The 26,688-nt window shown below is 54.8% G+C and overlaps 1 protein-coding gene across 6 annotated transcripts in view; it reads right to left on the bottom strand.

Annotated features, from left to right (window-relative positions):
• CPNE2 (copine 2) overlaps nucleotides 1-26,688 on the bottom strand; it is a 57,173-nt gene that overhangs the window by 12,165 nt on the left and 18,320 nt on the right. For 2 of the 6 annotated variants that reach the window (XM_055819106.1, XM_055819105.1), the window contains exons 3-13: nucleotides 23,308-23,487; nucleotides 19,994-20,068; nucleotides 19,642-19,827; nucleotides 16,797-16,868; nucleotides 12,674-12,757; nucleotides 9,766-9,855; nucleotides 9,426-9,524; nucleotides 7,377-7,463; nucleotides 6,576-6,635; nucleotides 4,044-4,177; nucleotides 3,155-3,209 (exon numbers count right to left, since the gene is read on the bottom strand). In XM_055819106.1, coding sequence (XP_055675081.1) covers nucleotides 3,155-3,209; nucleotides 4,044-4,177; nucleotides 6,576-6,635; nucleotides 7,377-7,463; nucleotides 9,426-9,524; nucleotides 9,766-9,855; nucleotides 12,674-12,757; nucleotides 16,797-16,868; nucleotides 19,642-19,827; nucleotides 19,994-20,068; nucleotides 23,308-23,487 — 1,122 coding nt within the window. The remainder of the gene's footprint in view (nucleotides 1-3,154; nucleotides 3,210-4,043; nucleotides 4,178-6,575; nucleotides 6,636-7,376; nucleotides 7,464-9,425; nucleotides 9,525-9,765; nucleotides 9,856-12,673; nucleotides 12,758-16,796; nucleotides 16,869-19,641; nucleotides 19,828-19,993; nucleotides 20,069-23,307; nucleotides 23,488-26,688) is intronic. The other 4 variants (XM_055819109.1, XM_005229201.3, XM_055819107.1 and 1 more) reach the window with 3 other exon arrangements.

Raw genomic sequence — 26,688 nt, 5'->3', positions numbered from 1 at the left:
GGGCATTGTGTTGAAAGCGGCACAAGAGGCTGTGGGGTGGGAAACAGCAACCAAAAAAAAGCAGCAGAAAATCCTCCCCGTGCTACAAAGCTGATGAGCTGTTGAACTAGCAAATTCCAACCGCCTGCTTGGGTGTCCCCATGCCCGGCGGGCACAAGCAGCAGCGCTCCCAGCCACCAGCCAGCCCAGGGTCAGAGGTGCAGCCTGGACCGCGTGGCTGTGTTTTCATACACCCTTCCTTGCAGAAGCTTCAGTTTTGGGCAATATATCCAAATTCAAATTTCTTGATTTTCAGTTGTAAAGGGCTCTTTTTTTTTTTTTTTTCCCTTTTTGAAGATGTTCAAGTCTGTTCAAAGATGTTCAAAATTCTGCCATACAAGTATTTATAGACAAGGCAAGCAAAAATATTTCCATGTTTTGCACTGCAAAAGAGGGGTTTCTCTTTCTTTTAAGCAGCAATGGAATGGTTTGGAGCTGTGCTCCTCACCGTCTACAGAGCAGACCCCCTGCGTGGCAGAAGTGTTGCAAAACCTCCTCTGGAGTTTTTATGGATTATATATATAACTTTGCTAGAAAATTCAACAGGAGGGCTTCAAAATAAGAACACACAAAAAAAGATCTCATTTCCTATTCAGCTCGTACTTCGAAAAACAGTTTCTGTAGAGTCCAATTAAATGTATATGGAACACCTACAGGTATCACATTCACCAGTAACTCGCAGGCAGAAACTCTTTCAAGCCACCACCAAAGGGTAAGACATTCACCTGCAGCCAGCCTGCATCTTCTTCCAGACCTGGATGGGAACAACCGCCACGCCATCTTTTCCCATCAGGAATTAGGGATGTGCCTTGCAGACACACAGCCAAAGCCTGTACCAGAGAACCGACCCTGCAGAGGGTTCCCTGCCACCACCCTGAGCGATCCCACCACTGTCGTGACTCAGTTTCCCTACATATATATATATATATGAAAAAAAAAAGGCAAATGGCTGGAAAGCCTCGGGGGTGGCACATTGGTGAAGCTGCCGGCTTCCTTGAGCCGACCCCATCTCCCGAGCAGTGGGGCTCCGACATGAAGCATCACCCTCTCCGCTGTTGCCTTGCCTTTGCGCATCCCCTAGAAACCGCAACCCATCTGCTTCCCTCTCCTGTTCCCTACTGGGAAACCACTCCAGGCGCTCTGCGGAACTGCTACATGGCAAGATGTTCTTTGACATTTCCAACGAGACTTTTGTGTGCAAAACATCTCGCTCTGACGGTGCCCGGGAAGCGTTGGGGAGCCATGGCAACAGGAGCACAAAGCCCCATTTCTATGGCTCTCTCATCCCTTAACAATCCTCCCGGTTTTCCCTCCGGTGCATGCGTACAGCAGCCGCCCCTCGAGGGAGCGCCGCTGGCCACACTGCATCCTGCTGCGACACAGGGTACAGGGCTATGGCAAAGAGCAGCTCCTCCGGCTTTGAAACCACCCAACAAGCCTCAATGGCCGGCAAACCTTTAACGCACAAGCGAAGCCAGCAGCACGCAGAGCCCACGGGCCAGGGAGGGATGCAGCCCCAGGCGGGCGGTGTGGGGTGATACATGGGGCACGTCCCCACTGCTAACGTGAGACAACCAACGGGTCACCCCAGGCACGTATGCACGACCTTCAGGCACGGGCCAAGCACTTGGGGAGGGAGAGCTGCTCTCCACTGGGGCTTACATGGGCTTAGACATCATTCTGGGGGAACACGAGGTGTGTTTTCTGGAAGTGCTTACAGAGCATCCCCAGGCCCGTGGAAGCAACAGGAAATATTTCTGTGGCCAGATGTGGGAGGCAGCCATGGCAGGGGCAGAGGAGTCGCGCCCCCCAGCCCCCAGCCCCCAGGGCAGCATCCTTGACCCAGTTCCCACCACCAGCCTTGCAGGAAGGGCCATTTCCAGCCTGGTGATGCCTCTCCCATGGGCACTGACCCGCACGCATCGCCAGCTCGCCATGACAGTTCACCTACTGCCCCAGCAGTCAGGGCTGCTGTACCCTTTCCATTCCCACTGCTTTTTCCATTCGCATTCCTCTCCCCGAGTAATAAATCCCTGACGGCAGCTGGCTGTTAGTCCTTGGAAGTTGCCTACTGAAATCTCCCCACCGAAGTAGTGAAGTGACAGACCAGAGACATTTGACGGCCAAGGAGGATGAATCAGCTCCAAAGTGCACACGGAGGGATCTCCTCCTGTGGCTGGCAAACAGCAAGAGCTCCCACTTGAGTCACACAAATTTTGGCTGCCGGCAGAGCGGAGAAAAGCGCAAAGCCAGAGCAGGCAGGACACCCCAGCCTTGCGGCCCCACAGTGGTGAGCATCCCGATGTGATTCACGGTCACTCGTGGCTTACGTGCCCTCTGCGCACAGCCCAGAGCCAAGCTCCCGCCTAAAGAACACTAAAGGCTTGCCAAGATTCAACCCCAGCCCGGTGTTGGGAACGCCTCAGAACCAGCGAGCAGAATGACAGTGTGCATTAACGGCGTCAGCGAAGAGCGGCCAAAAGACCCAACCGGTAATGAGAGAGGGGGGGTCCTGGCACATCTCAGCATAAGAAGGTGCTCCCCAGCAGCCAGCTCAGGGAGCAGCCCTTCAGCCCCTGCCCATCCGATGAGCAGGATGCTCCAGCCCTTGCAGGACCAGGGTGCCTTTAACCCCTTCAGGCGCCTAATCCCAACCAAAGATCAAGGTGGCTCTTGGGACAGCCCTTCTGCTCCAGTCCTTGCAGGCTCTGCCTGTTGCAACATCACGTTGAGGCTACCCAGCTCCCAGCCCCCTCCCAGACCTTGCCACCGTCTGACACATTCATCCAGGGGCCTTTTCCTTTGCCCAGAATTGTTCCAGCTTCTTGCCAGGAAAATGAATCAACGCCTGGCTCTGCCCATTAATGCCAGGGAGCTGCTGCTTTCATGCCAGCTCAGAAGGGAGGAACGGGCTGCCCGTGCTCCATCCCCGCCTCGCCGCCCACCCACACTGCCACATCTCACTCTCCACTGGCTGAAATCCCACATCTACCCATTCCCCCTCTGCCTCACTGCATTCCCGACGGAGCCAGCTGGGGAGCCTGGCAGCTCCGATCCTGCCCCAGCAGCAGCAGGACAAACCCATCTAAACGCGCAGGTGGCCACAACACTTCACCTTCCAGTCCGGTGGGAGCTGGGCACCGAATCCCAGAGCAGGAAACATCTTGTCCCTAAAAGAGAAGAAGAACAACCTATGGGTGTATTTACACACACGAAGCAGGCTTGCATGGCTCTTGCTGTGGCCTCCCCGTGCTACCAGCTGCCGGACGCCCACCTACAGTGAAAACGCCAGCTAAAACAGGCGCCAGCCTTCCCTTCTCCCAAAGAAAAGCAACACGGTGCCTTTAAAAATCATGGGAGTTGAACAGAGAGAGCGTAGATGTTCCCCTTTGGCTTTTGATCTTTGGGTGGGGGGGGTGGGAAGAGTCCAGCTTTGCTTTGTTACCTCCAGGGATCCAGAGCATCCTCTTACCCAAACACCTGAATCTCCTGCAGACCTGTAACCCCAGAGCTTTCAAAAACCCTCAGTATCCATTTTGGTCACAAAAGCCAGCATGGTGAGGCCAACGGATTTCTGGTTTGTTTTCTTTATCTGTGTCTCAGATGCTGTTTCTCTGTGTGGCACAGCCCAGGGCGCTGGGGAACAAGGCAGCCTGGCAGTGTGGCTGTCAATGGCAAACACCAGTGAGCTGAGGGCAGCTGCCTGCGCACCAATAAAGTGGGTGCTGCCCAGCTGCCCCCGTGAAGGATGCTCCACTTCTGCTAACGCGCCTACCTCTCCACAGTGGTGACTGGGGGAGAGGTGAAACCCTGTCCTTACCCTCTCCTCCTCCTGCATCCCAGTGTATATGGTAATTTTCTCTCAAGGACCTTTTCAGAAGCAAGGTATTACTTAGTCCTGGCTTTGCAGATGAGAAATCAAGGGGCATGAATCCCAGCAGCCCCTCAGGAAGCCAGTGAAACACCTGCAAAACAGGGCAGAGGCAGGAGGGCACAGTGCTTACGAGTCATAGTCCTGGATGATCTGGCCGACAGCCCAGATAGCCGACAAGTACTCGTTTGTACCCATGGGGTTGATATAGTGCAAAGAGGTGGGGTCTCGTGGGTTCCCGTTGGAGGCTGTGAAGTCAATCCCAACCTAGGGGACAAAAGAGAAGCAGAGACCTGTCCTCTGTTAGCAGACACCACCACAGACCTGGCCGCCTCCATTGCCTTCGAGGCCCAGACACAGTCCCGTCAAGACACAAACCTCAACCTTCTGAAAAAATTCAACAAAATCCAGCTCTTCACCTTCCCTAAAAAAAAAGCTGATTAAATACTAGGTTAGGCAAAGGCATTCACTACTACACCTACATTTTTCACCAGTGAGCATCACACGAGGTGTCCTGAAGCAGCCCCTGCTCCTGGAGCAAGCTACCACCACCTCCAGCTCAGGACTCTCGCTGCCCATCTCCCAGGAGCTCAGGAACCGAGTAGCTCCATGGACACCAAAGCAGCCAGGGCCACCCGGGCATTTGGGTCTCAAGGTCTCTGACCAAGGAGTCACAACCCTGAGCAGATCCTCCCCTGGCTTCCCCGGGGACCAATATATGCTGAGCTCTTCAAAGACTTTGTCAGCAAGACACTCATTTCTCTCCCTCCTCAATTAGGCTTTCTATATAAAGACATTAGTAGAAACGCCTATCTCGGACCCAGTTAAATCTGGTCAGAAAAGACGAGATGCTGAGCCACACAATTTGAAATGACTTGGGAAGGAAGAGCTGGGAGAGGGAGCAGGCAGTGTGGCTGCGCTCGCCTTGTTTGCCTCGCAAATAGGCAAACCCCAAAATAACTCTGCCGGCTAAACTGAGCTCAGGGGAGTCGCAAGGGATTTTGCTCCGTATCCGTAACGGGAGAGGATGAACTGTGATTTGGCTGAGAAGGGACCTTGGCCTGGCTGGGGCAGTAAGAAATCAGGGCCCAAGGACATGCCACCACCTTCTGCTAGGGTGGCCGGTAGAACAGGCTTGGCAGGACAAGGGGATGTGGTTTCAAACTGGAAAAGGGTAGGTTTAGACTGGAGGTAACGGCGAAATATTGTATGGTAAGAGCGGTGAGACACTGGAAGAGGTTGCCCTGTGGATGTCCCATCACTGGAAGTGTTCAAGTCCAGGTTGGATAGGGCTTGAAGCAACCTGGTCCCAAGGAAGATGTCCCTGCCTACGGCAGGTGGGATGGACTGATGATCTTCAAAGGTCCCTTCCAAACCAAACTACCCTATGGTTCGACGAAAACCCAACTTCTTCGCCAAGCAGCCTTACAGCCTTGCCAGCCTGTGGCTTGCTGCTATAACACCTGCCTGCCCAGCTCCTGCCGAGCCACCGTGGGCACGGTCATAGAGTAAGAGGGAAACTGAGGCAGGGGGAGGGGGCTTGGTGGAGCCACACAGGCACGTGTCCCGCTCCAGCAAGCAAAGCCACCAACAGCAGCACTTGGGCAAGAGATATCAGAGAGGCAGAGCCAGCCCACTTCCAGCAGGGGCAAGCGGCCGGGCGCAGCGCCTCTCTTTGTGGCTTCGGCCCTTCTGTCCCCACAGCCTCCTTCGGTGAGGAGGACACCAGCAGCCTTTCCAGACCGCAGGGCTGCATGCGGCATCCTCCTCCCCCTCCTCCCCCTCCCAGCCCAGGCGTTTCTGCAACGTGGCACCCACAGCAAACCCAACCAGGCTTTTGGACCAAAGGTGCCTTGGGAGGGGGAAAACCCCTCCAATAACTGGCAGCTCTGTAGATGGGGGCAGGATTTCTGCTTTCAAGCCTAATTCACGCAAGAGCTCTGTGCTACCAATAAACTTAATGATTTTCTCTTCTATTCACTCTCCAGCACCAAGACCTTAGCACACAGCGGCAGAATGGCACACAAAAAGCTCTCCCAGTCGCTCCTGTTCCTATGGCAACTCTTCCTCCTCCTCCTACTCTCCCCCATCATGTTTTTAGACTAAACAACAAAATACAAACTGAAATACTGCGAGTGCCCACACCCCTCCGTATATCGCACCAGGGAAGTTTGCAGAAACTGCACACCCCACTTCTGCATTGTGGTAGTTTCACTTGCGGTTGTAACGTCCCTGATTAGTTACTCCTGACAAGCCACGGTCCAGCTTGAAAGAAGGTGGAAATGCCAGTAAAAATGCAGAAAAGCATCTCAATAACAGCCCAAAGCCTCTGTGCTGGCTTCAAAATAAGGTCAGCTTCCATAAAAACTGGAGGGTTAAACCCTGTGATGGGGAGAGAAGTCAGTAACATTTTGTGATGGGTCAGAAGGTCTTTGTGTGAGCCTGATCCTCAGCCAAAGGCCAGCCAGCCCCCTCCATGCTACTGGACACACCTGAGCATCACAGTAATGCCCCCCCCGAAACCCAAACCCACATGGTTTAACAGCAGAATGGGGCATCTCCTCATCGCCATGAAAAGCCAAATCTCACACAGAACCTCCCTCCCCAGTTTTGACCATTACATGTGCGTTACTGTTACTGGGCAAAGAGGAGCAAAAGTCCTTACAGTAAACATCAGCTGGCAGCCTCCCAGGATGTAGTCTAGGAAGGAGAAATCTCTGGTTATCTGAAAGAAAAACCACAAAAAAAGCATTTTGGCAATCTTCACTGTTTCAGAACAAAAAACCTAAACACCTAGGAGGTGCCCCAGCCTGCGACCAGTGTGTTTGGGTCTTCAGGGACCCTCAGCCATGTGGCAAAGCAATGGGAAGAACCACTCAGGTCTCCCACGGCAGTGTCCCGGCACATCATGCGTCCTGTGGGGCCAAGCAGGGCCACATGTTGGTCCAGGGCTGGGGTGAGAGGCCTGGACAGGGATCCTTGTGAGCAAGAAGCGTCCATCACGGTGAACTGAAGGGAAGATCGTCTCCCCATGGCCAAAAAAAGCCTCCCAGCACCTTCAGATCTGGTGTGGGAAGAGCTGTGCGGGTGCCTTCCCTGCTGGGCTGCTACCATGCAAAGGGAGGACTTCACCAGTGCCTCAGCTGGGTAGAAGGACCTCTCCCACCCGCCCCTAACCATGCCCCCAGGAGACACCAAGCAGCCAGTAAGCACCCACAGCTGGGGCTCCATGCGGCGCTGCCCATGCTGAACGCCTCCTCTGGCTCTGTGGCCACCCAGGTGCGGGGTGGCACCAGCAACTTGGTACATCAGATGCTCCAAGTGGAGAGAAACCCAAGCAGAAAATAAAGCACGCTTCCCCTCGTGCCCTGCAGGACCTGCACTTGGAAAGGCAGTGGTGCTGGAGGCAGAGGGAGCGGGGCTGCTCGGCTGGGAGCAGAAGGGAACATCTCAGTGTCGTACTCACTTTGCAGTACTTGACAATGATGATCCCAGAGTTCTTGTAATTCTTTTTCTTCTTTTGCTTTTTGGGGTTAATGCACTCTAGCTCGAGCTGTAACACACAGACAGGGGGGTGAGAGCGGTGCCGGGCTGTGCCAGCCGGCTGCAGATGCCACCAGCAGCCTCGTCCGGCGGTGGCCACCTTCCCTCCACGCCCTTCCAAGCGCTGATGAGACACAAACGATTCACAGCGAGCTCCTGATCTCTAATGATGGAAACGGAGGCACAGGACGTGCTTGGGAAAGGGCTGCTTTTCCTTTCCTGGGGCTTTCACTGTGCCCAGGACCCGGCACGTGGCAGCTGAGACACCCCAACGGGGCTACAGGGGTCTAAAGGATGGGATGGGGGCGAATGGGATGGGACAGGTCAAAGACATGACTAGTTAGGGCAGGCCACCACCTTTCCTCACAAGCTCTGGGAAAACACCATGCCTTTTGAATATTCAGAAAATCACTGCAGTATTTCAATCAGTTTTTTAATCTAAAACTGAATTAAAACTCTTGTCAAAGAAGAAAGTTTACGTGTAGGTTTGTCTGAGGTAGGGGGCACGGCTGGGCAGGGCAGGAGAGAAAGTTGTGTCTGTTCTTACAGCTGCAGAAAAATGGGAAAATTTTAAATACTAAAATCCTTATGTTTCCTGGATGTGAACATTGATTGCGTCAATGTCACAACACTGACCTATGGACAAAATCCCCTAACTCTGAATAAACCCAGGCAGATGGTCCAGCCCAGACCTGCCAGAAGGCAGCTCCCACATGGGTCCCATGTGGTGGGGGGCTTCTGTGCCCCTCTCCCCACACCCTGCTCGGACCAGTAGGTGATGGTCCCACAGGTGCCCACGAGCCTTGCCCCCCACCTCGGCCAGGCTGCGGCTGGACAGTGCTGCTCCCAGCCTGCAGCACGTGGGGCCTGGCCTACAGCAAGAGCATCTCTGCCCCTGCTTCTGTATCTACCCTCACCAGCACAGCCACGCAAAAGGATGGGACAGGTCACAAGGAGCCACCCCAGGGAGAAGGGATGCTGAGGGGTGATGCGCAGCGGTGGCCATCAGTGGCTGCTTGCTTTTGGAGCCACCTGCCTCTGCCCGGAGCACACAGCCACGCCGCTCAGAGAGGGGTGCCAGCTGGGGACCAGCTTTACCAGCAACAGTGGGTGCCTGACCTCTCGTGACAAGCCAAGCAAGGGGGAGAGGCGGAGGGCGCCCGTCCCCCGGCAGACCCACGTTACACGCAGGGGCACATCAGCACAGCCACGCAACGAGGCGAGCTTTACTCTCTTCTAACTGGCATAACCAAGGTCTGAAGGAGAGAAGATTTTATTCCTAGGCTGTAGGTTGCCAATCCAGTGGAAAAACGGGCTCAGCGCCTGCCTCTAGCACCATCAGCTTGCGCAGTCCTAGACAGGACACCTCGTGCCTTTTGGCCTCAGTTTCCCCAGCCAGGAAACTTCCCATTGCAGCACGCGTGGCACTTCACACACCCTCACGTCTTGGCCAAGACCTCCTCTCAGTTTTGTAATCCTAGTGATGACAGCGGTGCAAGGCGCTCCTTATCCAGGAGTCTTCACGACATGTCTTCAATCAGGTGGCATCTGCCAAGGCTTTGGCCAGCGCTTCGGGGGGAAGACGGGGACACTTTTGGCCACAAAACCGGTGTGGAGTTTCACGGGAGCTGGCATTCCTGGGAACCAGGCTGCCCTGTGGCAGACACAGCCCCAGCAGCATGTCATGGCTCCCCTTCTGCTCCCCCAAACCCAGGACATCCCTGAATCACAGGTGCTGCTGCAGGCATCTCAACAGACCCCCCTTTCAGCCAAGGCTGCCTTAGCCTCTCCCTAGCTCAGATGCTTTAGCTACAGCCATGGCCTGGGTCACTCATGGTGCAGGTGGAAGGAGAAAGGAGGCTGGCCGTGGCTTCTCAGCACAGGCTGAGGGTCTCAGTGCAAGCACCAAAATCCACCACCAGCCCTGAGAAGCCCCTCCCTCATTCCTCCCTGGAAGCACGTCAGCACTTACTGGAGAGGCATCTTGGGCTTCACACATCCTGGCCACTGAGGTCTGAAACTCCCCGATGAAGTCGTGTCCCCCATCACTGTCGTAGTCGTAACACATCACCTGGGGTGGAAGGGACACAAACCAGCCTCAGATGCAGTAACTATCTCCTGTGAGGAGACACACTGGAGTTCCCAACCTCTCCTGTCAGAGACCCCAAACAAGTCTTTTTTTCTTTTGGGAGTGCTTCTGCTTTGGTTTCTTTGGCTGTTTTTTTGCATAAACCAGCCACAGGGTTTTAGATGTCTAATGATCAGTCCCAGAGGCTGACCACCATGATATGAGCCCAAGAGTCTCCCGTTACCTTTATCTGCTTCTCCACATCTCCATCACACAGTGACACCAAAGGCACAGTGAAAGGCTTCCAGACGGGGTCCAGTGTGTACTTGATCACCTGTGGGATGGGAACGGAGGGATGCCATTACAATGGGCACATCTGCAGGGGGAGATTGGCACAAAGTGGGGACATGGCCCCCAGAGGGACCCTTCACCAGGTCCTCAGGGGGGCAGGGCAGGCAAGCTGCAGAAAGTCCCATCCCAGCCCTCTTCTGCCTCCTTAAGTCAGACACAGCCATTACCTTGGGCGAGTTACCCGCCTCCAGGGCAATTAAACAAACCTGCTTGAGAAAACAGCTGCAGCAGAGTGGGCAGCCTGGGCACAAACATGCCCAGGACACGGGTGCAACCACTCACCCCACCAGCTCAAGGCCAGCCGCTACTATCAGTGCCCTCTGCATCCCACTGCTTACCCCCTACTCATTACTTACTCCCCGCCAGCACCCCAGAGCAGCCAACACCCAGCTGGGCTCTGACCACTGAGAAGGTGGAGCAGTGGGATGCTGCAATCAGCCGGGAGGGCCAAACAGCCCAGGACACATCCAGCTCTCACCTCATGGGTAACATCTGCTGCCTGAGCTGGAGAAATATTAACTGATGGGTTTTGACATTTCCTGAGAGAACGTAATTGCTTGGAGGAAACCCAAGCAAACGCTAGCGGGCTCCAGGCACGCACTGCGTATGTCAGAGCTGCCTGCAGGGCAGGTGGGGACCCTCTTTCATGGAGGTGTTGTGCTCGAAAAGAGAGAGTCACGTGAGTATTAGGGAAGTCAGACACGGGCACCAGACTGACCCTTCTCTCTGCAAGACAAACACAGGGGATATCTGGCAGGGAGGACCTCGGACCTCTGCACCTGGAGCAGCAACAGCCCAGTGAGGAAGAGGCGGGTGGGTGATGCTCCCACAGGCAGCTGCGTGGGACCCGGAACAGGCACCTCGCCTTACAGACAGGCTCTCGCATGAGACAGGGGCAAACCATGGCACTGCCAGCAGAGTTCAGTCAAGGATTTGTAAACACCCCGAGGTGGTGCCTGCACGCTGCCTGGGCACCCAGGGTGGGTGGGGAGGGATCCGGCATCTCCGCCGCAGGGCGCCCAGCTGCGCGGTCACACTGGGCGTATGCAGCGGGCTGCGATGGGTGCGCTAACCCACCCCTGGCACGGAAAATGCCAGCATCGGACTGGGAGCTCCGCACCCAGCACTGCGAGAACGGGGAATTTTCGTATTTCTTCATATCCAGCCTCAAAACACAAAGAAGGTCACCTGGTGTGGGATTCCTCTGAGGGCAGCTGGGTACGTTCGGGGCTGGGCAGGAGGAGGCTGCCGGAGCACCTGTCACTTGGATGAAAACCTGGCTAGACCCTTCTCCAGCGAGACAGGACACTGAAGGAACTGGGCAGCAACCCAGAGGAAAAATCAGTATATACACCTGCTCGCCATACACCTGACCTGCTTACAGAGATCCCAGTGAGGCTGGGGCACACCCCCATTCCCAATTCCCACGCCTCTTCCAGGAGGAAGAGCTGGAGGTCACTCCAAATCCCCACGCCTGGGAAACACGTCTTAGTGAGTCAAAGCCCAGCTACCCACGCTAAACCAGAAGGAAACACCAAACAAGGTCCCAGCCTGCTGCACAGAAATACAAGAGAAATACGAAGGTTGGTATGAATCAAACATGCATGGAAATGTGTGCGGGAAGGCACCGACAAACAAACAGCAGAGCTGGGGATAAAAGGACGGCCCATATCGGTACCAGAGGACACAGGGTGTTAAGACATGTCCTGGTGCTCCTGTGCGTGCGGGTGTGCGAGTGAAGTGAATCCTCATGGACGCTGCACAGCAGTGGTAAAAAACCAATGTAAATAAAAACCACCCCATCTTTCCACGTGAGTTCCTATGCGTGCTGTTACAGCAATTTGCTGCGGTGGGACAATGGGCTCCTTAACCAAGCTGGGGTGGGGGAGAGAAGAAAGGGAGAGGTGGGAGTTGGGGATGGGGAAAAGGGGCGTGAGATGGGGTGGACAGAGCCCTCTGACACAGAGACTGCTGTGAGCCCTTCCTGCAGTGACCACCCCCTCCTCCTCCTGCCAGCTGCCAGGAGCTACGTGCCAAAAAAAAAAAAGCCTTGAAACAAGCTCTGAGGAAGGAAAAAACCAAGCTGTTGAAAAGTACTTATTAGTACTAAAAGTACTAAAGCAGAAGCCAGCCTGCTTCTCCCTGCCCATGCTGTGCCTCTTAACCATAATATCACTGGCTTTAGCAGCTTGATAACAATCAGAAGGGAGCTCAGACCAAAATATCACAGCAGATATAAATGAGGGACAGGGAGGGGTCTGCTTCCCCTGCCTCTACCCCCTGGGACCCTGGTGTCTGCCTCCTGGGCCAGGGCTCTGGCACTTAGACATGAGGCTGAGTGCTGGTTCACTGCAGCTGGAGGTGCCCGAGCACCCTCCCAGGCTAGCTGAGGATCTGGCAAAAGCTCGTTGTAACCTTTCCCCACTACCATTCCCTGGGCCACCTCTCACCACCTCTCACCAGGTCACAGCTCATCCTGCTGCTCCTTCAAGTGTAGGTAGTGTGGTCCAAGGCTCAGCCCATGCCCAGGCTGAGCCTAGAGGTTAACACAGCTTAGACGACCATCTACCTCTCTGCTTGGAAGACACAGTAGTGAGTAAGTAGTACAGAAAAGATCCCAAGACCTTGCTGGCCTCAGTAAACCTTCATCCATTGGAGTCCAGCAGCCTCAGCTGGACGCTGGGAAGGCAGCCTGGATCCCACCTGCTTTATGGGTGATGTATGAGGTAATGCCACAAAGGCCAGAGGACCTGATATAAGGATGGTGGTGTCTCAGCAGCTTGTGTTAGAGTCATGCTCACCTCCGTTCTGTGGACCAGCATCCATTTTCCATCATCACCTGGTTTATAAAACTCCAAGAAGGGGTCTGACTTTCCGAACAGGTCCTGGGGGAGAAGAACAGGATGGGTTACCCGGTGCTCTGCAAGCGGCGGCAGCCGGTCCGAGGGAGACCTCCTCTCCCCGGCAGTACCAACCCGGCAGGCACCCTTGTGTCCTCACAAGACCGGCTCAAGCACGCTGACAGACGGGCAGCGCCCACAGGCAGCACCCTGCCACCATTTCGGCACTGAGGCGGTGGGTGGGCTGGCACCCTGGCGCACCCCTGGGAGCTGCCGGCGGGCGCCCACCACCCGCTGAGCTCTCCGGACGCAGATGCCGCGGAAAACAACCCCAGCTGGGAGGCAGCTGCGTTTGGGCTTGGAAAAACATCCAGAGCTTCAAAGGAAAAACAGAATTATGAAGTGCACGAGTGTCTTGGGGGAAAAAGGAAAAAAAACACCCTCCTACACATAGCGGTAAGGCATAAGCAGAGGAAATCTTTAAGGAGCAAGCTGCCCTGGTGTTGACAGAGATCATGTAACACCCTCCAAGATACGCAGCCCTGAGTCAGTGCGTGCTGCCTTCTCTGCCAGCGTCTCCTTAGATATTCCCCTGATAAAGGGCTGCTGCTTTATGAGAAATATGCACACACGCGTGCATGTCCCTGCTGGGTATTGGCATGGGGGCTACATCGGGACACCCGCAGCCAGGAGAGGAGGCACTGACACCGGGGAACTCCAGCGTTTCCAAGCAGAACTTCCCATTCTGAAAAGCTAAGACGTGGCTAACAAGAAATCAAGCCCAAAATATTCCAGATGATCTACTAAGAACTCAAGCCGTTTCAGCTCGGTTTTCTTCCCAGAGGGAGGTGGGTGCCCGAGTCCTGCAGAGAGCTGGAAGAACTTCTTATGGGTTTGAACAGAAGCTTTTTGGGCTCCCAAGTGATGAGGTGGTGATGCAAAGGGCTGCATGGATGCGCCAGGAGCCCCTGTCCACAGCCAGCCTGGGAGGTGGTAGCTGGGATGGACACAGGCTCCAGTGATGCCCCAGCAGAAAACCCAGCAACATTTCTATCCAAAACCTGTTTCCAAAGCCAGCTGGAAAAGTAAATTGCTGCAAAATGTTGCAGCTTGGAGAAACTATACCCTGCTTCAGTCAAAATTCTTCTTCCAGAAGAGCAGACCATACAGGCTTGCAGGGGCACTCATTGGTGAGACCAGGCTATTTTTCTTCTGCCCTTTTTCCCGTGTTTGCAGGAGAGGAACCCAAGCCATTCTTTCCACAGGGCTAGGATTATGGCACAGCTATGATCCTGCTCACCCACGGCCGGGGCTTGGCACTTGCAGGCTTCGCTGATGGATTAGAGAACCAGTGGTGGGTACCTGACCCCGCCTGTGCTGGCCAAACCTGCAAAACAGCGCAGACTCACCAGTGCCAGCCCAGCATGGGCTGGTGGAGGCACCAGTTCAGATGACAGCAGGGAGCTCTGAAGGATCCCTGCTGCCATCCCATGCAGAGCAGCCCAGTTTGCAAGTCCAGGCAGCCTTGCTCCATTCAAAGCAGGGTGGGAGATGCCTCCAAGCCACAGGATTGTGGGCTGCTATTTTAAAATGTGAAAACCACAAATGTCTCACCCCTGCAAGCCTGGCGGGAGAGGGAAACTGAGCAACCAAAGGAGCTCAGCAGACCAGACCGACCTGCAAATTGGTCCAAGATTCTAAATCATCCAAACTGGTCCCTACACACCATGGACAAGGAGGGTGGAGGTGGCACTTCTACCAGGCACAGCACCCCAAACCACAGCTTCCAGCACCAACCCTGGCTGCCAGCGCTCGCTCCCCCCAAGCTGTGCCAAAGCATCGCCGCCCTGCTGCCATCCCTGCAGCAGGGACGGCATGCATGGCTCTGGTCCCAGCTGAAAACCCCTCCTCTTCTGCAAGATATTTTTTCTTAAAAGAACTCTTCCAAGAGCTGATCTGACATAAGGTGTAAGAGCCTCAGGCTGGCTCTCCTGCTGACATGCTCCTGCTTTGCAGCTGCAGCATTTAAAGCAAGGTAGCGAGCTGCAGGTGGAGAAACCATGGATGTGTGATGGGGAGGAGAACCTGCCTGCAGCCTGAGAGTGGTCCCAGCCTCAGGGTGGCCACGGCAGGAGAAGCTGCCTGGGGCTGAGCACGGCTCCAGGCTGGGTTGGTGGCACAGCTGCTGGTACGGGATGCTCGCAGCTGTGGCTCGGCGTGTGCAGCAAGATGATCCCACAGCCCCACCACGGAATCCTGTGAGATCTGATCCCTTCACACGATGTCCGAGCCTCTGGCTGTGCTCCCCAGCTAGGTGTCGCATGGTGCAGGAGGTCCTTACTCCCCCAGGGCTGCAGCCCTACTCCCATGGGTGTTTTGCTTAGCCACCTCTCCGCTGTGTTTCCTAAGCTTAAACGAGTCTTACACAGCTCCCACAGTTGCTTTTCATCCATGACCAATAACGACCTAAAAATACTGTGTTTTGTCCAATGTCTTGTTCAGAGCCCATTTTAACGTGCATGAAGTGACATGAACATCCTTTGCCCATGAGCAGGACTTTGAGCACTGCAACACTGCACTGTGACGTGGGAATCGGCAAAGAAACCTCGTTAGCCCTTGGTGACAGCAGGCAGTCACCGAGGACAGAGCTTTCTGCCGACACCCATCGATAAACTGGAGACCCAGAGAGAACAGGAATAGTCACAGTCTTTATGCCAGTGTAACCAGGTAGATGCTGAATTTCCACACCTTGACTGTGGGTCCAAAGGGCTGCAGACCCACAGGTGTTACATCTTAGTTGAAGAACATCAAAAGATGTCACTTTTGCATAACCTGGCAGAGGAACTTGCCCGCAGACCAGATCAGAAAGGCAGCTTCTGCCCATGGAGCAAGTGATGCCACCACTGATGTTGCCGATCCAACAAGCGGGAGTATGCCCAAGGCACCCACGCTGCAGGGAGGTCCCAGGTCCTTAGCCCTGCCCTTCACAATGGCCACAGCTGCAAAGCCACCCCGAAGCACAAAGGGCGGGCACCGAGCCTGCTGTGAAATCCCATCCCTTGCTTTGCAAGGCAGCAGAGGCCTCCTGGGGCGCTGGAAGAAAACTGCTGCATTAGGGACGTCTTCACTGACAGGCAGGGGGGTGGCCCCTGGCCCCATCTCAGAGGAAGCCACCAGCTCAAGGACATCTTCCAGCCCATTTATGAAATAGAGTTATTTGGGGACTTCTTAACAGGGGCATCTGGCTCCTTGCACTAGGCAGGATAAGTAGGAGAGCGAGGAAGCAGCCATTCCCAACAGGTGGGAAAAACACTTGGATAAACCAGGCATCACTCGGTTTGGGCAATGGGATTGGGCAAGCCACATCTTGTGCCCCAGCAAAGACCCTTCTGCCGGGATGCTTGCTTTATGCTGGTTTGAAAACTGGGGGCCATCCTGCCGACGCAAGCTCTGGAGAGGCTAGGAAGAAGGAAAAAATAATATTCCCATTGATCGCTTAGCAACAGCACTGGTTTAGGACGAATAGCTCTGGCTGCCTGGTAAATAAGGTCAGATGGCTTTGTTCAGAAAGGCTCACGGTTTCCTACATACCACATCTGAAGCAAAACCCAAACATGACCCGCCTCCGTGCGGGCAGCACTCCTGCCTCAGAAAAGACGGGCCCTACTCTGTGGTACACAAGGAGATGCTCACTCCCTTTCCAGAGGCGCTGAAGGTGACAAGCCTGGCTTCCAGGGGCAGGAGAACTGCCAGCTCCGTCAGGAGACACCTCCACAGCACAGCTGCTGAAGCAGCAAATGGGCCACCTTTGAGACGTGCTAGTACACAGATCCCGTGCCACGTGTCATCCTTCCACCTCAACGCATGTGGCGAAGAAAGCAACACTGTGGCACGGGGAAACTGAGGCACGGGTGCAGCCGGCAGCCAGCGGCACCGCCGGGATGCAACCCCCTCCAGCCTCACCCCAACGCTTTCTCCAGCAGCGGTACTTTCTGCCACTGCTATACCCAAAAGCAGAGACATCGTTAGATCCCTCAGCCGACGAAGGACAGAGGTTTAACATTTCAGACACAGCCCCACTCACCTTTTTATCCAGTTTTCTGCCGGCCATGCTCAGAGTAATCACCCTGTTATCCGACAGCTCCTGGGCAGCTATCTGAAAGAGAAGGGAAGGCTGCGTTCCTTTCCAGCACAAACCAAAGGCCAACCCCACGCCAGGGGAGACCAGGCCCTGAGGACACGCACCCCGAGGATGCCCGCGCCGCTCCCACACAGCCTGCGGCCCGGCAAGGGCTGGATGAGCTAACACACGCAGCACTGCACAGCTGAGGGGTTAAACTGACGTCTGCAGATCAATTTGGGATCAAAGCCTACTTCTCCGCTCCTCTCGGGAATGGAGAAGGATGGAAAAAGCCCAGGCCTCCCTCCGGATGGGCTCTGCCGTTTACCCTGCACCGAGGCAGCGATGGCTTTAAACCAGCACAGGGCCACGCATGGTGGGACACCCTCCGACCCTCCCATTGCTGGGACTGGGTCTGTGTGCCATCAGCTCTACAATGAAGCTTCTGGTAACAAACTCGTTCCCTTCCTTGGGTGTCACGCCTGAGCTGGTCTCACGAGGCTCTTCTGTACCAGGGCTCATTCAGGACCTTGAGAAGCCTCCAAGGACCAAGCAAAAAGGAAGCAGGAGCCATAAAACCCCTTGGCAGCAAGATGTGTCACCTCATCCTCCATGTCCCTGGCTGGGCATGGCAAAAAGCCATTGCCCCACCCCTTGGGGGAGATGCCGGTGGCACCAAGGACTCAAGCCACGTCTCCACAGGGTCACCCGGCGAGATGGCCCCAAGGATGAAAACTCCACCATTGCTCCTGAGGTGCTACAGCAGGCAGAAGGGCAGCCCAGATTACTTCAGTTTAAGAGACTTTACTCACATAAGCTCCAGAAGGGCTTTGGCTGCCAACCACCAGTGGGCCAGTTTTGTCTGGAACGTGGTCTAATGAGTCTCTTGGTATTTTAAGAAAGGGAATGTTTGTAACAAAAAACCACATTTATTCATTTCTGTTACCAGCCATTTTCTGAATCACTCGTATTTTTTTCCTCAAGCCTGTGTCCTGCTCGAACATCTGCTCCCCACCTCTCCCTGCTCCGCTCCCCAGGGTGGGCTGAGCTGTCCCCAGCCGCAGCATCCCGCATCCTCCCAGGCGAGAGCCGGCACCAGCACAGCCGGGAGCACGGTGCGGACAGCCGTTTGCTGGCTCTCACAAGGAGGCTGTCCTTCACTGGAGATACACGGCGTAATTACAGCAAGGCTTTTAGAAAAACTTGCAGAAATCAAGGGACAATTTTCTGCAGAACGAGCAATCAGGTTATTGGCACTTAAGAAAGCTGGGGAGTTTGCAGAAACAAGGAGCCAGAGATGCAGCTTTTGAATCTGCCTGGGCAGCTGGGTGAGGGGATGAGCCGCAGCTCCTGAACAACTTTTCACCGCACACAAAACCCCATTTTCCTCTCTGCTCCATATAGACATGAAGCCAGACGTTCCCTGCTGCAAAGCCACAGCATCAGTTTTCTCTCCCGTCTAGTCCATGGTGGGCGCATACAGTCACCAAAATCAGCGTGAGGAAGAGGAGCTGTAGGGAAGAAAATGAAATTTGCACTTGGCTGATCCCCACGAAAGCAGGTCCAGTTGGTGTCCAGCATTTTAGGGCTCACTGCAGGCTACGTAAAAGCCAGACCGTGCAGACACGCCAGGGATGTCCTTGTGGCACACTGCTGTAGGCTGCTGGGGGCATCTTCTCTTGGCCAGCATGGCCAGGAACGACATTCCCACCGCCGTGCGCGGCAGAGGCAGGCAGCAAGACCTCAGCACTGATTTCTGCAAACACAGCGGCTTGCTTTGGAGTTTTCCCCATCTCTTCAAACCTAGGGACCACCACCCCACCCCCCCCCGCACCTCTGTCGACCCAGCCAAGGTTCTTCTGTTGCATCCATCCTTGCAGCACCTCAGCTAAGAAAATGGACACTCAGGCAAATCCAAAGGGGATGGGGGTGAGGAAGGCAGGCTTTGGCTCCAAACTCCATGTCTTATAGGTGTGAGTCCAAAGCTGGAGCCTGCTCCTCCAGTGGTGCCCGCAGCCCACGCTCCAGTGCCATGCCACCAGCAGGGAAAGGCGCCTACCACATACAACCCTGTGTCATCACCCAGTCCAAGCCAGGGCAAAAACCTACCCAGATCAAAAAATTTCATCAGTGGTACAAAATTAAGCAGATGTCTCAGACCCTTTGATTTTGAATGACACATTAGTGACAGACCTTCTTTTTTTTTAAAGTGTGTAACCTTTGAACTTGACTAGAAACTTTTCATCTGATCCAGCCCTTCCCAGTCACATGTGGGACAGGGTGGCGAGAGCCCACTCCTTGGGGCCAGCACATGGCTCCAGGCACCGCTTATGAACTTCACTGCGGCTTTTCCTCTTGCATTTGAAGACTAACTGCAGCAATTAAGAGAGAAAAACTGGCAGCATCTTCCCAGCCTCTAGAGTAAACAGCAGTGGAGATGCCCTGGCAGCAGCCAGGTCCTGGGCTTTTAAACCTTTCCAGTGCTTTCAAATCTGACAGAAGTTTAACTCCTTGCTTGCCTTTTCTGCCACACTTTTGCTGCCCCGCTACACATCTCGCAAAACCCGTAACACAGAAGAGAGCCAAAAAGGACGGGAGATGTGGCAGGAGGGAAACACACCTAAATTTAGTCTTTTCTTTTTAAAAAAAAAAAATCACCAAAGAGATCCACAGCGGGAAGGCCACTGCCTGAAGGGGTCTGCATCAGGAGCAGTGACTGTTGCTATGAGAGTTGTTGCTACGGCACAGCTCCATCCTCTTCCTACAAACAAAACCACCCATCAGCCAGCAAAGGAACCAGCCCTCGCACCTCCGTCGGCTCCAGGGAGGGCTGAGCAGGCATGTGGTAGCACACAACAAACAGCAGCAGCGTAGATTTATCCTGTACTTCCCCAGATTGGGGCTTTTCTGATTTCAAAGACTGAAGCAGAGGCTGAAGGTTCACATGCTGGGGACCAGGCAGACACTCGGCAAGGTGGTCCCTGCACCAAATATCCTCCAAACAGACCAAAGCAGGCAGGAGGACCAAAGCAGGGAGGTAAAGGGGAAAATGTTCATGACAGAAACCCCAGTCTCCTGGACCCAGGTGAGTGCCCTGCATTGCCCCTCGGTTATCATCTGCCTTTACACACTCAGTAGGTAATGTAAAGGAGTAACCATACCGTTATCATCCCTTTCCCGGCTGGCTTGCCGTTCCCCAGAAGGAGAGTCCTTGTTATTTTCTTGCTGGAGACAATCTAGGGAAGCCAAAGAAAATAAAGTCATGATTGTACAAGTGATCAAAAGCAGACTCAAGAAATTCATCATCGCTTATGTTAGTTAATTCACATTAAGTATTCACAACAGTAGAAGGAGACGTTCTGTTTGGGGATGACTGCCACACTGTGAGCATCGCCACGGTGACCCAAGCCCGTGGAGTGGAGCCACGCAGTGGAGCAGCGCAGAGCAGCGGTGACACAAGAAGCTGAGGCATCACGTCCTGCCAAACCCAGCGACCAGCCCCCGGCGCCGAGGGGCTCAGCGAGCCCTCACACAGCCGGAGCTGCCGTGATTTGTTCCCAACAAAATCACAACTCAGCCTTTCAAACCCCGTTTTAAACACTTCCAACATGCCCACCACCAGTAACGAGGCACAGGGGTCAGCATCCGCAAAGGCATGTCTGTCCCTGCACTTCTGGCTTGTAAGAGGCCGGACAGGATGATCTGGGAGCTGAATTAAGCCCCTTGAGATTTTTCCCAGCTCACTGAGTTTCGGTTGCTTCCACGCCTAAAGACCTTATTGCAGCCTTTCAGTACTTAAAGGGAGCTTATAAGAAAGATGGGGACAGACTTTTTAGTAGGCCCTGTAGCGATAGGACAAAGGGGAACAGTTTTAAACTAAAGAAGACATTTTTTCTGATGAGGGTGGTGAGACACTGGCCCAGGTTGCCCGGAGAGGTGGTGGATGGGCACATCCACCCTGGGCACATCCAAGGGCAGGGACAGGGCTGTGAGCAGCCTGAGCTAGTGGGAGGTGTCCCTGCTCATGGCAGGGCGTTGGGCTAGATGGCTTTTAAAGGTCCTTTCCAACCCAAACCATTCTGTGATCCTATGATTCTTGCAATTTCAGGGCAAAACCCCATTGCTGCTGTGGCTACCCAGCCACATCCTGGTGCTTTTGACCCATAAATGCACAGGAATCACCAGCCAGCATACCGAGATGTTTGTGCCACGCCGTGTGCAGGGAAGCCAAATCTCCCCACAAGCCTGGCTAGCAGAAACCACAGACACCCTCCAGCCTGCAGTGTGACCCCTGTTGCCTTTCCTTTGGCCACAGAGGTCATTACAGGCTTGCAAATGATCCAACTATCCTTCTAAATCTTACCACAGACCTAATTAGCTGCGATGAAGCAATCCAGCTAATCTGACAGAGCTCCAATGCAAAATCAAAACTGAAATGTCAGATGCTTGCTGTGTGGTTGCTGCTGCCCGCAGCTGCAATCTTCCTCTTCTAAGGGCTGCTGGTGCCTCAAAACCGAAACGGGCAGGCTTACAGACACCTGTGCCCAGACAAACCCCAGCACCAGGGGTGCAGCACAGCAGGGTGGCTGCACCCACCAGCCTGCCTGCTCCGTCCCACCCCGCTCCTCGCCAGGTGCCCTCACGCACGTGCTGCCCCTCCAGTCCCCCTCGGCCCCACGGCCGGGCTGTGCCACCAGCCCACGCTGGCCACAGGCAGAGGGGGCTAGAACAATTTCAGGGAAAAAAGGAAAATGAGAAGATCCCTGCATTCCGAGCCAGTGTCTCATTGTGGACTAAAGGTCACCAAGAAGCTCACATGGGAACCGCTACAAAAACCAGGCACACAATAAGCCAAGTTCTCTTCTGCAGAGTGTAAATGCTTGCATGAGGTGACAGAAGCTCAGAGCTCTCTTTTTTCTGAGGGATGAAGCCCACCAGCTGTGCCTAAAGACACAGCAGGCAGGGACGCCATGCCCATCAGCCATCACGGCTAAACCAGCAAAGGGGTCTGAGCCAGCCCCTTGGATGTGCGACCTGCCACCAGCTGTCCGTCCCCACCGCTCCCACCGCCCAGGATGGTCTGTCCCATCTCACACTCCTAGCTAATCACCTTTCACAGCACCAGAAGGGCTGGGCTCTTCTGGGGGACCCAACAAGCAGGATGAGCTGGGTCAGACTCTTCCCCCTTCCCTCTCAGTGCACATGGACAAAGGTCCTCTCCAGCATGAGCCTGCAGAGCACTGGATGCCTGCAGAGCCACGTTTAGGAACAGCTGGGTTTCGGCTCTGTTTCCTTATGTCCATAAATTCTCTGCTTGCAGCTTCCACCAAGACCATGACCTTCACAGCAAGCACTGCTGAACTGCCCCACACCAGGGGTGTTTCAGTGACGGGAGGACCAAAGGCAAAGGATGGGTTTGTTGCCTGCTGTTTGTTGCCAGGGCTGTTGCCTGCACTGCCTCGCAACTTCTTCAGGAGCAGAATTAGGTCATCACAGAACACTTCCAAAAACCCAGACGTTAAACCTCGAACTCTGTAAATGTCGGTGCTCTTCTAACACGTCAAGCTCTCGACTTGGCAATGGCAAGGTCACTCGCCCCCCCCCAGCCACATGCAGTGCCATAGCGCAGTCTGTGTAGTAAAGCCACCACATTCACAAGCCTCCTTGAACACCTCGGGCCCGGCTCTCCATGCTGACCTACCTATTCCAGTGCCTCCTTCCTCCCAGTTCCCGGCACCCAGCACAACAGACGGTTTCTCCCAGCCTCTGTGCCTGTGCCAGGTACCACAGCAGCCCCGAGCCACTGGGTGCTGCGGAAGAATGGAAAAAATCCCCCTCATTCCCTGCCTCCGAGTCAGAGCAAGCTCAGAGGACAAAGGCATTTAGAGAATGTAGCTGCCAGCTTCTAACAGGGCCTGGGCTCATGAACACAAAGACCTTCCAAAGGCTTATAAATGGCATTGTGTCCTGCAAGCTTTTCCGCAGAAAGTGCAGAAGGCGCATTCCTGCGCCAGCACACTGAAGTGGGAGACATGACTTGCTACACAACGGCAATGGACGTGGCTTTCAAAAAAAACCCCAAAACCAAGACAGAAAGGTAGACCACAATGCAGCCTAACTTTAAACATAGTTGCCAAAGTCCAAATCCAAGCAGGCCATCAGGGCTCTGACTATAACACATGGTGAGACACAGGTACCTCCAAAACCTCCAGCTGCTGCCTCCTCGCAGGCACCAGCAGCAGCCCACACCGCGACGGGCTCAGGCTTAGCCAACAGCCAACAGCCCAAACATGGAACAGTTCAACCTCAACAGCTGCAGCACAACAAGCAAACTAAATTAGTTTTGCCAGGAAGGACCCAGCAAACTTCAGAGTAGGTAAGAGTAGCAGCTCCAATCCCCCGTGCGCCTGTGGCTGATGTGATGTGGGGTCCCTTCACTGGCAGGCAGCGAGCTGCAGGGACCTCAGAGCCTCACCGTGCCCAGTGTGCAGGAGAATTCCCCCAGGAAGTCATGCTCGTACAGCTGCATGCTTGATTTGTCCTGGTCAAACAGGGCAAACTTCAGCTTCTGCACTTCTTCAAAGTGGTAGTCAACGATGAACTTCTTGGCGAAAGCTGGGTTGAGGTTGTTCACTGCTGTCTCTGTCCTGTCGAGCTGCAAAGAAACAAAAAAAGAGGCATTTAGGCACACGCATCTTGCATCTTTGTCACTGCCGCACCTGTTCCCTGGCCTCAGCCAGAGGCACCCAGGACCCTGCAGCACCCATCAGCACACAGCAGGCGCCCGGCAGAGCCCTCGCTCCCTGGGCTGCAGCACCTGTGCACGCAAGGTGGGATCTGCCTGAATGAGTGATGGCACCGGGCAGAGAGCTGCAGCCCTGGCACGGGGGGCTGCACGAGCCCACCGCCGCCAACAGCTGGCACGGCAGTGCCCACCCTGCTGGGGCTCAAGACTCGGTGAAGCCAGAGCCATTTCGTTTGCTCCTGAGCCCTGTTCTCCCAGGAGCTGAAGCTCTCACACACCTCTGATCCTCAACCAGACCCTCGCAGCTGTAACGCCAAGCTTGTTTCTTTCAGGCCGTGCAGCTAACAGCAAGGACAAGCAAAAGAAGAAAAAGTGTCACCAGCCAGAACAGCAACCCTCCAGCATTTCCCTCTAGACTTCAAACCAAACCATTCATCTGGTTTCTTCTTTCTTGGCCTTCCATGGGGGAAAAAAAAACCAAACAAACAACCAAACAAAAAACCCTAGGGGAAAAAACCATGCTACAGGCCATTTTTCACAGATCTCATTAAGCATTAGGAGAAACAAGAAGCTGGAAGGACCCAGAAGACAAAAGTTTGAACGACTTTGTCATCCTGAGCTATTGCAAACAGGCTGGAAGAAATGATCTGGAAGAAATGAACTGCGCTTTTGGAAGGGCAAGCACACAGAGGATGATGGCAACTGGAAGGCACACGGGGAACCCACCGTCGGAGGGGAAGCACCACAGCGGTCTGCAGCATCCCACAGTCAAGAGCAGAGATAAGAGCAGAGGAAACTGGCAGGCAGCTGGTGGAAGTGTGGGTTTACAACACAGCATGGCACAGGTGGACAGAACGCCTCGCGTGAGCCAAAAAGCAGATCCCAAGGACAGCCACAGCAGCGATCCCGGGACACTGCCCTCCAGTAATGGAGCTGTGGTCCCAGACCCCATAACTTAGACCACAGTAGGGCTGGGAGGATGGTGGCACCAGTCAGGCCCCAGCACAGACGCGCACAGAGGCAGCAACGCAGAATTTTAGCCAGAGTGGCAGCAACTGGAAAAACTGAGAAACTGAAGCTGAGAAAAGCTGGCATATTTACTTCTGGGAGTCAATACTTCCTGGGCCAAGGAAGGTCTGAACTCTCATGTCAGGACCCATCATCCATCCTGAGAGATACAAGGAAACAGCAAGTTTGGAGCCCAACATGCAACATTCCCTTATGAAGCCAAAACAGGCAGAAAGGACACTGGTGGCACAGCTTGAGTGCTGAACAAGAGGAACACCCACAGCCTGGGGGAAACCCTTCAGCAAGCAAACCAAGTAGGACTTCTGTCAGGAGAACAGCTACTGAGATCATATTGATATCATATGAAGTGGCAGCTGGTTTGACGGAGGGTTCCCTGCCTGGGCAGCCCCATGGGAAGCACTGATGGCTCCGAGCATTCGAGCTGGAAGGGCCACACACCCACCAGAGCCGGCAGAGGAGCTGGCAGCCTTTTGCCCTGTTATCCCAGGAGATGGTAATGGGCTATTAAAAGAGAAAGAAAGGCAGGTGCTCGCCAGTGTGATTTCATCAAAAGCTGCTGCCCTTGGTGCCTGGAAAGACCATCCCATCTGCCTGCGGGACAGCATGGAGCCTCCAGCTATGCCGCAGCCCTGGCCAGCGTCCCGGCTCGTCCAGCAGTCAGGGCACCTGGTCCTAGGCAAGGCTGAGCCACCTGCCATCCCAGGTCCCAGGGCCAGACCCCTGCAGAAGGCAGCTCCTGCACTGGCATCCCTGGGCAGTGCCGGGCCACGGGACAGTGGGATGTCTGCCAGAGCTGTGGAGCCAAGAATAAACATGGCAGAGCAGAAAAAAAGCCCCCCCAAAAAGCACAAAAAAAAGCAAACACATGCCTTAGTCCCAAAGAAACTCCTTCAGCACAGGATGCAGGTTTTGGAGGGACTGAGTGGAAATGTGGGGGTTTGCTATATATACCGACTTGTGCAGTGTCTTGTGAAGTTGGTTGCTTAGTCTGTCTTAATTGCCAAGAAACGACTAAAGTAGATGCTGCGTTCCCAGAATAGCCACCTGCCACACACCAGGGAATCAAACACATCCGCGCCAGCGGGCTGCCTGCTGGCTGGGGTGCACAGCCTCGCGCAGGACATGCCCTCCCATCCCGGGGGCACCAGGTGCTTGGAGCTGCGGTGGGCAGCAGCGGTGGGCATCCACGAGCGCTGCCTTATTCTGGCAGCACAACACACGCAAATCCCCTTTCAAGGCTCAGAGACGAGACCGCGCAGGCAAGAGGGATGGATTTTAGCTCCTTCCTTATTCCCCAAAATGCTGGGAAGACAGGGACCAAGGGAAACCAGTCCTCTCGCTCTCAGGCACCAGTTCGAAGGAGGTGACTTGAGGACCCATCTCCAGCTTTGCCCTGGAAGGGGTGGCCCAGGGAAGGGGAGGAAAAGCCCAGCCACCGTGTCCCGAGCTAACCCTTTGTAGCGATGGAGCATCCTTCAACACCCAGCTAGAAGCCAGTGGTTGATCTCCTGCCTGTTGGCAGTGTGAAGCACAACAAAATCACAGGCCCCAGGTGACCACTGCACATGGTCTGATCCTTGGTTGGATCAGCACCAGTTGGTTGGTTGGTGAGCACCAGTCACCTTGCCAGTGATCATCATGCACGAGGCTTCTTCACACCCCCTCCGCTGGGAGACGGGCTCTTGCCCTTTCCTTCGCCCAGCACTTACAGGGCTGCAGGGGTGGCTCTGCTGCCCCAGAGCAGAAAAGCACGAGGGTTTCTCAGAGGCAACCAGGCTAATTAACGCGGTCTGTTTGGCTAAGAGTCTTGATTCTGCAAATCCAGCACGAAACTGGGAGATCACCGCCAGGGACAGCCTTGTGTTCAGTGGGTGCCTCCGGAGAGTCCAGCAGCACCCAAGGGGAGGCAGCTGGAGAGGTGCAGCACCCCAGCACGCTGAAGTGCCCACACGGGGGGTGGTCCCCAAAGCCCCCACGAGCTCTCGCTGAAGGCGCGGGGCCGGCCATGTCACTTGAGTGGGTCAAAGGCAGCGGCACAGCTGAGTCATGTGTCCCCGCTCCCCACCGCACAGGCCAGGTCTT

This window comes from Falco peregrinus, chromosome 14 (genome assembly GCF_023634155.1).
Source record: "Falco peregrinus isolate bFalPer1 chromosome 14, bFalPer1.pri, whole genome shotgun sequence".
NCBI lineage: Eukaryota > Metazoa > Chordata > Aves > Falconiformes > Falconidae > Falco > Falco peregrinus.
This window is presented reverse-complemented; position numbering and strand designations above follow the sequence as displayed.